Below are 11,406 nucleotides of genomic sequence, written 5' to 3' on the forward strand. Positions count from 1 at the left end.
GGTAACTACACTGAGTACGTATAAAGAGCCTTGCACCTTCCTTTTCTTTTACCCTGTGAACTGAAAATTTTGTACATATTTGCAACATTGTATGGCTCATAATGGTGTTAGCACATAGCAACCCTTTAAAATACTGACACCTCTGACAGTTCGTTTGGTCTCAGAAATGACAAAAATCATACAATCCCTACCTCTATAATGTAGACACTGTAAAGCAGATACTTGGTTCTGTCCCTTTGGGACTGTTTGACGTCAAATCGTGTGATGCCTTCTCCTCATGGGAAATTTAATGACGTCGACAAAAATCAACCTATTTCATAATGTTGTACTGCCGCGAGGCTTCCGGCCTAGAAGAGGTGACCTTACGGTAGGTCATTAAAACCAGTACAGTGGTATCTGATCTGTGCTTGATGTGATTACCGATTAGCGCAGCTGTATCCTTTTAACAATCCTTACCCTAGCAGAAATCCGAGTTCAACAAAGACAAAATGTTCTTCCTTCTTTTCATTCAGTCTCTTGGCCTCCTTTTCATGATGCAATCAACTTGTACAGGTATGTTATGCTTATAATTTGTTCTCACAAAATGATGTTGCGGCAATATGCATATTTGTAGACTAAGTAACAAAGTGATCGCTTCCATTAAACTATCACTAAAATTAAAAGCTAGGCTAGCTATAAGAATCATAATTTGGCCGTAACGGCGATGGCTGAGGCATTTTCCAGATATAACTCAATATTTTCAGAACTTTAGACTTTGCATGATTCGGCAAGGTTGTTTTGTTTATGGCTGATCTAGGGAGTCACGCATGATCAGTATTTGAAGGATTTGGGTCAATCAGTGGAATTACAATCTGGTAATCGGTTAAAAAACTTTAAACAAATAAAGGCAAAAAAGAGAATCTTGGTTCTGAGAAGTACATACAAATCATCGGATTTTTCCTTTGCAGTCTTTTGAAGGCAAGACGAACATTATCAGTGTATAATCACTGTTTTGTCACCAAGTTTGTTAAACAGTCAGTAGAAGAAAGCCTGAGAATAACTTGATTTACCAACATAATACCATTTAACGCAACTCCATTGACTTTTCCTCTCTCTTCCCCTTGAATGTTACGACTTTCATTTACTTTCAAATGAGTATATTTGAATCCACATATATCAATATCAAAAAGAGGGTAAGGTGATGAGTGTTTCAGCAAATATGACAAGGCTGTGAGCCGGTATTTAATTACCATAAATATAGCAAAATGAGGTTAATTCTGTAAGGGAATGTTGTGCAAAAAATAATAATGAACAGAAGTGCCGTCTTAGTGATATTGATTCCTCTCCAAACGTTTCGGAGCTGGCCCTTAATCAGTAGAGTTTCAAGTACGTCGGAATCGTTGCAAGGTTTACATACGCCACGAAATAGATGTTTTTTTCCTTCATTTGTTTGAGGTTAGTTCTGTTGGCTTCGAACATTAAAGTGTATCGCATTGCTATGCGTGTAATAAGCAGTCGTTCTTTGAACTCGAGGAAAATATTGCTATGGCCACCGTTCAACGAGATTGGAAATGACAATTGTTTCAAGATTTACCCGGCACGAAGTGATCTCAAAAAAAAATCAGAAAGAAAACCATTAAAACACGATTATTTTGAATGTTTGATTGACCGTTCAATTAATGCGTGGAAAGCGTTTATGTTGCCGTAAACAGCAAGCTGGCATGTGCAAAAGTTAGATATCTTTACAGAATTTTCAAACATGGTAATCACAGTTTCAGTCCTTTCGTCATCTGCGTCAACGAATCGTAAAACGAATCATCAAAACTTTAAATTGCTGCCCATGCCATCTGAGGTGAAATGCAGAGCTTTATTTGCTTCTGTCAATTTACTGGTTTCGGTTTGTGTTGTTCTCCTGCTGAATTGCCTGCGACTAAAATATTGTGGCTGCGGCACGCGAAAGAAAACGTAAAAACGAGAAGCAGGGATAGAGAGCTTGCAACGATCAAGATCAAGTTTTGTTTCCACCCAGGAAACCGCAGGAAACCTCAGGAAGCCGCAAAGCGTACAAAAAATTTATTCTATTCATCTCATGCTCCAACTGTTACGCCTTCGTTCCAAACAGAGCAATTTTGTACAAAAACATAAGGTTACCTATCGATACTAGAGGATGACAATAGACTATTTCAGACCAAGAGAGACATGCAATACGCTCAACTCTATCTTAACGAACACCTCTATAAGACGAACACGTAAAGGTGGTGCCCACTGTTCCCTGCCTTTAATCCCGTTAATTGAACCTCCCTATTATTAAACGGTCATCAAATCTCTTAAACGGACGCATAGTGCCGGTCCCACAGATCTCCGACTAAGGGAGCTCTTTAACTCAACAAAGTACAACAAACGAGATCAGATTTAGTAGTATAGTTTTTTTCTATTACTAATTACGAATGGAACCGGCGTCTCTCCTCGCTCCTAGCCGCCAGCAACACCGCAATCCCTTCTTTTGCCAGTTACTTGAGCTCCAAATTGTACCTTCAATTACGACCAGACGGCACAGAATTATCGCTCACAGAAGGAAAGAGAGATTTTCTTTCTCGCTCAGTTTCTTCTTTCTCTGATTAAGTTTTGTGCCAGTGGTCATATTGACTCCCCAACTTCTCCGCTTTTTTCCAATTCAAAATGGCGGTTCCCACGTGGCAGTACCCTGCGACAAGAGAGAATGAGCTCATGGCTGGGTATGAGTCAGTAATATGGGATAAACAACACAAGACCCACATAATCAGAAAGAGCATATTGAGGTTTGGAAAAATGTTAAATCTGGTAACAATCGCGCTGATACTGAACAAGATACAGCCATTTAAAAACTTGAAAATTTTTCTAAGAGATGTATGGGAGAAACCGTTGGGATGTCTATATATTTCTTATTAAATTTTCAAGGCTTTGAATGGCTGTATATCTCGTTCAATATAGGCCCCATAAACACCGAACTTGAGAATGCTTCTAAGCAGAATGGCTCTTTCCGACTAGGTGAATTTCGTATGGTTTATTCCAAAATAAATGGACGCAACCTAGCCCCTCTCGGTTTGAAATTAGGCAGCTGGGGTAGATTTCCACTGTCGCGTAATTTTACACCATAAAATTTTACGGGCGAATATATAGTAGAGGCAATGTATGAAAGGTCGTACGTAAACGTGAGTTGGGCGAGATTCAACTTTTACGATAACACGCGACCTTCCAAACATTGCCTCTATTTTATTCAGGCGGGTAAAATTTACCTGTGTACGCACGTGAAAATTACGCGACAGTAGAAATCCACCCTTAGGGACTTCAAAGACCCAACAACGCGATGGCGACGAGAAAAACGTCAAAACACAAACAAAGCAAAACAAAACAACAGGTTTAATAAGTAAAACAATGACTTTGGACGTGCGTCACACATTTTTGTACATTTCTGCAACACTGATAGACACTCCAAATCAGTTGTTTCTGTGTGTTAAATGTATTTAATTTTCTTTCATTGAACCTTTCTATTATTAGAGGCCGATTATCAGCAAACCAATAAGTGGTACAAAGATGGTGTTCAGCTACTAAAGAACAATTTAAAAGTGGAGCCAAACAAGGCCACAGCTAAAAACACGATACTTTTTATCGGAGATGGTATGGGTATTACCTCTGTTACAGCCGCACGTATCTTGGAAGGACAGATGGAACGCGGATACGGAGAGGATCACGTGCTTAGCTGGGAGAAGTTTCCTTGGTCTGCCCAGTCGAAGACTTATAATGTGAATTCACAGAGTGCTGACTCGGGTGCTTGCGCAACTGCATTTTTGTGTGGTGTAAAGACAAATCAAGGTGAACATTAATACAACTATAGTCTTGGGAGGGCGGGGCAACTCCGGCTTTTAAGTGACGGGGACGATCGAGGGATATTTTATTTTTTTTTGGGGGGGGGGGGGGGTTGAAATTTTCTATTCCAGGATTTTTTTGGGTAGGAAAGTCTGGCAAGTATTTTTTCAGGTGGCCTGATGTAAGTAGGGTAAGGCCCGCGAGACAACTTCGAATAGTATTGATGAAGACACAAACGCGAACAATCAAGTTCAATTTTATTTTTATTTTTATCTGTGAATGGTTTGAACCCAGGAGTCATTTCAAAAGTAGGTTGAGTTTGATCGTCCTGGTGAACGTAGTCCTGAATAGGACTGTTGTTGTTGACAGTGACTGACGTTTCGGCAGCCTGTGTGGTAGTCATCTTCACGACTTTGACTCTAAAGATGACTACCGCACAAGTTGTCGAAACGTCAGTCACTGTCAACAACAACAGTCCTATTCAGGACTACGTTCACCCGGACGATCAAACTCAACCTATTTTTAATATGTTTCGTGTTATATTATTTAATGCCCTGTGGAAATGTTTAGGGCTCGGAAATTCGGCATGGAAATTTTTTGGAGATAATGTTTTGTCCAAGGATTTTTCTGGTTTTGATTTTTGCCCCCATTCGATCATCCGCGTCACTTGTAATCCAGAGTACCCGCTCCCCGGCTTCCCCTGGGACTGTAGTTCAGAGTACCAATGACTTTTTTCGTTATTATTCAGAATTGATAGAATTGAGAATTCGGATTGAACTTTGAAGGTGGGATGACGAGAACGACAAGCTAAGAGTGAACTAGGCTCTACCAATGCTTATAAGCGCCATAATATGCTGCTTATAAAAGCGGGAGACAACCTATAATATAAGATGAAGACGTAAACTAAATGCCTCATGGGAGTTTCCAACAAAGCAAATCGTGTCTATCACACCCATGCATTCAGACATGCCTTATTTAATCTAAATGCTACTCTTCTAATTTCAATTTTAATTTATCTCATTGTGAAATTTCCTTTTAGATTATCGCAATTTTCTTGAAGCGTTTTAAGGTTTACACGTCAGTAAAATTAGGGACCAAAGAACTTCATTAAAAGCAAGTATGCAAAGTATTTATATTACTAAACCCTCTTACGGCATGTAGTTCAGTTATTATCTGTAACTGAAAATATTTAATCAAGAAAGCTTTACATTATAAACTCTAACTTATACGCTTTAAGTCTTCGCAAAAAATTTTCTTCTTTTCATGAACATAATCGGAATATTTTAGTTAGAGATCACTAACAAACTATTGAAAAGAAGTCTTCAAAAGTGCGCCTCAATTCAGCTGCCTATCCTAACAATGGAAAGCCCTTGGTAATCAGTTCTTTTTTTGCTGTTGTTTAACTTAAAATTTAAGAAATAATAAAATTCATTTTCAGAATTGATTGGTATCGATGAGAGAGGAAAGTGGAAGGACTGTGCCGGCCTAACAGAGGATAAAAAGCTAGTCTCCATCCTGACACTGGCAGAAAAAGCTAAGATGTCAACAGGGTTCGTAACAACCGCTCGTCTTACACATGCGACTGTAGCGCCCCTTTATTCACACTCTGTCAGCGGAGACTGGGAGAGTGACAAAGATAAGTTAGATGACGCAAAGGACGGCGCTACAAACTGCCCGGACATTGGTAAGACCTATTATAATTGTCCAGTGATCTTCTTTAATTATTCAAGAATTTCAGTAACAATTCTTGAGGAGAACACAAAGTAATTTCTTACCTGGTTTCCACAATCTTCTGGGTCGTTTTGATCGTGCGAGTCGTCCCAGGTGGACGCGGTTTTCATGTGGAACGCCTTTGAAACGGCTTGACGAACTCTTAGGTTAGGCAAGCGTTCAAAACTCCCACCCATAATTTAACTCACGACTGCGCCAACATGCGAAGATCGAACTTCCCCGGCGATTGGATGCAAGCAGTGAGTTTCGCCGAACGTCACGATTATCCCAAAGTTCCTCCTTAGCAAGGGAATCCGGGATATTGGAAATATTTTGCTCGTGGATCCGGAATCTTGGGCTTTGGAATCCGGAATACAGATCAAGGAATCCGGAATCTCACTAACGATTGCAATCCAGAATCCAAATTCCACTGACAAAGACTGGAATCCAGTTCCTGGAATCCGGAATACACGGCATGGAATCCAGAATCCAGGACAGTCTTCAATTCCCTTACTTGGGGCGACAAAACTAAACTGTTGGAACAGCTATGGATTATATGTAGGTTATATGGAAGCCTTTCTATAAAATCAATGCCATGCCAACTTTTCGCTTTGGCTTTGATGTTCTTTTCCCTACAGCAGAAATTTATTCATTTATTTTTTTAAAAATTCTTATCCTCTCTTCGTCCTTAAATGGTTTATTGGCATGACACCAAAAAAAATCGCGGCTTTATATTTCTTCGACAAAGACGAGCACTAATCAATATTCAAAAAGAAACTGTATGCCACTGAAAGGAAAGAAAATGGACTTTAGCAATCCTACAAAAAAAATTGAATAATAGATAATCATTTCAGAAAAAAGTGAATATCCACATACATTTACTTTAGTAGTCATTCTGCAGGTGAACCCATCACGAAACAAATACCTCATCTTAGTGTTGTTTAAAGTAAAATTTATTTTTTCGGTTAGCATAAGCTGGATTGCGAGAATTGCACTAAGTGTATTTGATACGAAGAGAGCCTTTTTCCCTCCGACACAAAACACTAATGCACCTTCACCGGGCTTGCAAGCACATATATATAGGTTATAAACGGAAGCAAAAAGAACTGTAAAGCTAAACCAAAGCTGGCGACCCCAGAAAAAAAGAACGAAAATAGAAAGAACAACAACAAACAAGTGAAGAAAAGAAGTTGCAACTGATCTCTAACATCCTCATTTTCCAAAGCGTCATTTTTAATCCTTTTATCTTTTTTGTTTTTCTTTAATCAGCCCAGCAACTTGTAGATTACCCCCATGGCAATGGACTGGAGGTTGTATTCGCGGGCGGACGGGAGAAAATGATGTCTCGAAACGACACAGACCCTGAATACCCGAAGGAAACTGGAGAGAGATTAGATGGAAGAAATCTTATCAATGAATGGGTCAACAAGCACTCTAACTCCCTTTATGTTTGGAACAAGACAGCATTTGACCAGATTGACGTGGAAAAGACTAACCATGTGATGGGTAAGGTTTCTCTACATACACTGTATATCAATAATCATAAGAGAGGTCATTATGTTTCTGATTTTTTCCTTCTCCATTTCGCATGGTTTTCCAAACATGATGACGCTGCAATACGTATCGTAATCTGGATTTTTTTTTTTTTTTTTTGAGGGGGGGGGGAGAGAAAATGGGTAAACCTACAACTTACAATTTTTATGTTGCTTATTACCTTTAAGGTTTATTTGAGCCAAGTCACATGAATTACGAGGTCGATCGCGAAAATGATACTGCTGGAGAACCATCCATTGCAGAAATGACAGGGAAAGCGATACAGATACTTAGGAAAAACCCTAGAGGGTATTTTCTTCTCGTTGAAGGTGACTAGAAGTTATTGTATTCATTGTAAGTTATTTCCGCAATTTAACTTCTTGTTATTTCACTAAGGGGCGTTTACGCTTCCTTTTCGCTATGGAATTTAATTGCTTACTGTAAAAATTACAAGTTAACGTCAAAATTAAAACTCTTCTCCAACAAATATACTTCCCAAGTATCATATCAAACGTTACAAACAGCAAAAGTAAACCTATGAATTTAAAGGGTGTTGGTCTAGTTTAGCGACAGTTCTAACTGTTAGAATATTCTATTTTCGGATGCCTGTCATTTTTGCCTACTTCCCTTTTCTTCTTTCGACTACTTCAAGTAGTTGTCTCGCAAAAGAAAGCTTTAACACAACTCGAAATGACGAAATACATGCACATCGCATTAATATTTCCTTTCAGTGAACGTTCATTGAAGTGTTAAGTTCAAATCCATATTTTGGACGAAATTATAGCCGATTTAATGTTCATTTGTAATTGTTTTCAATCCATATACTAAAGTTTGATGCTCAGATTTCAGTCATAGATTTCAATAACAACAACGGCTACACGAACAGATCGGGGGTGATCTACCTGCGTTCATATTAAGAGAACGTGACTGGAATTACTGTTAACAATACAGTTTATTTATTTATTTGGTTATATAATTGTCTGTTCATCTCATTTTTTTCAGCTGCTCGTGTGGATCACGGCCACCACGCTGGAAAAGCAGCACGTGCGATAAATGACGCTGTTGCCATGGCAAAAGCCGTTGAGAAGGCCGTCAGTATGATCAGTAAGGGTAGGTTGACATGATACCTTCAAGATCATATTTAATGTTGGTTTTGTCGTTTTGCTTCTACGGCTGCTTTATGAAAACGTGAGCATTCACGAATGTGAAAAAACTTTCCATTTTTTAATTGATCGGTCATAGTCAAGGTTGTTATGGAAACATGAATTTCTTTCACTTCACGACTCTTTTAAAGCTACTTTTACTTTGTTTTGTTTTAGGTAGTTTATTTATCAATACAGATCATATTGAGTTATTTTTGCGTTATGTTTTGATTGTTGTTTATCTACTTGCTCGCTAGTCTCTATAGAAGTATAGTTTACTCCTTTTTTGCGCAAGGATCTCATTAAGTTGCGCATGAATACGTCAAGCTCGCCCGCCTCAAAATAGTACGTGGCGGGTTAAACAGCTTAAACCACCTAAAATAGCACAAGACTTTACCTTAATCAAGTTCCAATGCACTTTGCTTATGAGATATAGACCTACGGCTATAATCATCAGCGTTTATTTATCCCTGAGGACGTTAATGAGATTCCTGCTCAAAAAAACAACAACTGGTGTCTACTTCTCCCTAACCAAATAACGTGTACGTGTTAGTTGTTGGCGAGCTTTAAAATTAGATCATTTTCCCTCACACAGATGACACGCTTATCATTGCAACCGCTGACCACTCACACGTATTCACTGTTGGTGGCTACCCAAAACGAGGAAATCCGATCTTTGGTCTTGTAACGGACATTTACGATAACAAACCGCACCTCGGCAGTGATGAGAAACCCTACACCACTCTAGGATATGCCAACGGACTTGGAGGGGTTAATGGTAGCAGAGAAAATCTCACAGGGGTTGACACAACTAACAAAGACTTCCTTCAACAAGCGACGGTAATGAGGTACAAGGAAACTCATGGAATTGAAGACGTAGGTAAGTGTTTTAGGGGTCTTAAACTCCTATTAAATTTCTAGGAAACTGAGCAAAAAAATAGATCAAATAAGGTTTCATATATTAGTTTGACAGGGGCAAATTCGAAAAACGTCATTGCTATCTTGACTTAGATTTATGAATTTCCTTGCAATGGTTTACCCTTTCAAGTAAATATAAGTGTGTAAACGAGAGCTCTGCCCTTAGGCTTCGCTACATGTAAATCACGTTCTTAGTATAAACAGTGCTGGCAATCATAACAAAGAGGACATTAAGACGTTACCTTAATTTCTGATAGAAACGTCTGTACACGAATACTTTATTTAGAACGTGGCCCGGTGGACCTGGAATAAATCTGAATCCTCTGCAGTGTATTCGCTAGTTTTTAAGGCATGTTATTCGCTTTACTTGACAGCCGTGTATTTTGTCCTTGTACCTGAAAATCATTTCCACAAATAGGGCTGTATCTTTTTAAAACTTCCTTGTTTATACAAGCTGTTTGTTTGTTTCGTGAGTTCAGCCAGTACCGTTTTTAGGCAAAAAGAGTCGATGTGAAATATTTATTGCCACTCGATTCTTGATCTTGAATTTAAGTTACTTCGTCAAGTGTTGTATTCCCTATCCCCGGAATACAGTTCAAGGTATCCGGAATCCTACTAATGATTAAAATCCAACGCAAAGAGTGGAATCAAGTATCTGGAATCTGGAATCCATGGCGTGGAGTCCAGAGTCCAAGACTGTCTTGGATTCCCTTACATGAGGCACAATGGTTAATAAACAATAAGTCTTCGTGACCTTTAAAGCTTGAAGAAAAATGGCGGGCACAATGCAGAATTATAATTCTTTCTTTAGTTAGCAGTTTTCTTTGTTTCATCTGGTCATTGAAGTCTTACCTAATTTTCCGTTGCGCTACTTCAGGTATATACGCGGACGGTCCTGGAGCCTACTTATTTCATGGTGTTGTGGAACAGCAGTACATCTTCCACGTGATGGACCACGCCTTGTGTTTAAGTGACAGCAAACAAGAGACATGTGATAAGCACGTGACAAGGGGAGGTCCAGTCAAAAGTGATTCTAGTAAAACTCAAGTCCTTAAGACAAAATGTCTGATTTTGACATTTGCATTGGTGTTAATGTTTTTCTAAGGAAATTGCCACCTGTTTGTTTTACCCCTTCAGTTGTTCATTTTTTATTTCTACACTACAGTTTCATTACTTTTATTACAAATTAACATATGATCATGATAGCATAGAAAGCGACCAATTATAGCGGTTATGTATCAGCTCTAGGTAAGCTAAGGCAAGTTTGTAATACGTACTTTGAAGTGTACGTTCTGTCTGTTAATATGCATAGCCTATAGCAATAACAATTGCATGTATTCTTGTTCATACAATAATCTCCTTCCACATGCTGTTGTTTCCTTAGCAAGGTACATTTCATAAGCGTTTTGTAGCCAAGAAAATATGGCTTCCTGCTCGCAGTTCCACGAAAAGGACAGTATATAAGGAGTGTATATGAATAATCGCAGGCGGGCCCCTGTAGGCCCTCAAAACAGCAGACGTACACTGCAAAAGCAAGTTGACAAGAAAACGTCTATATATACTCTTTTCGATGTACACCACAAATAACGAAGGCCTCCAATCTGTAGTTTTTGGTGATTAATTTTAGCATTAACTAGAAAAACTCAGTATACTGCTTTAAGATGAATAGAATCCAAAATCACAAACCGTTTGCCTGAAAAAGATACTAAATCAGTTTTTCTTCCTCAAAGCTAATATGAAACACATTTTGATAACCATTTAACAGACCGTAGTCCAGTCTACCACTCTGCACCTAAAACGTCATCTATACTGCTACTTACAGCGAAATTCGTTGTATCGCGCTGTGCGTTTTGCAAATTTTGGGGCTTCATGTTCCGTCAATCATCTTAGCAGACCTCGTAGGAAACACATGTTTACTTGCTGGAATTCAGAAGGTCGTAGTCTGTGATTCGTGATTGTACGATTTCGGTCCGTTTTTTTTTGTTTTATGTTTAAAGATTCGTTGCTTGTGATCGTTCTGTTTCTGGCAATAATCGACCACTGGTTTTAAACGTTTGCTTCGTAGATGTTTATGATCTTTCTTATTCTTGTCACTTGCAAGCGTCTGCGTTCCTCCTTCGTTCGACAAAAATTCACTCACCATCATGAAATCCTTCGCTATTCTTGTGCAATCTAGAGTCACTCTCAGAATCTCACCCAAGCTGAGCGAGCCCGTTACATTGTGATTTGCATTAACGCCGCCGTAACTAAAATGATTGACGAAACAGAAAAACAAAGG

General features: G+C 38.9%; 1 protein-coding gene across 1 annotated transcript; it reads left to right on the forward strand.

Annotated features, from left to right (window-relative positions):
• The first annotated feature begins 390 nt into the window (after window positions 1-390).
• On the forward strand, window positions 391-11,380 carry LOC140950581 (alkaline phosphatase-like). The gene is made up of 8 exons (XM_073399824.1): window positions 391-552; window positions 3,517-3,831; window positions 5,264-5,509; window positions 6,805-7,041; window positions 7,257-7,397; window positions 8,071-8,178; window positions 8,806-9,090; window positions 10,006-11,380. The coding sequence occupies exons 1-8, from the start codon at window positions 489-491 to the stop codon at window positions 10,230-10,232; spliced, it is 1,623 nt and encodes a 540-aa protein (XP_073255925.1). The 5' UTR covers window positions 391-488; the 3' UTR covers window positions 10,233-11,380.
• The last annotated feature ends 26 nt before the right edge of the window (window positions 11,381-11,406 follow it).

Source organism: Porites lutea, chromosome 1 (assembly GCF_958299795.1).
Source record: "Porites lutea chromosome 1, jaPorLute2.1, whole genome shotgun sequence".
Lineage (NCBI taxonomy): Eukaryota > Metazoa > Cnidaria > Anthozoa > Scleractinia > Poritidae > Porites > Porites lutea.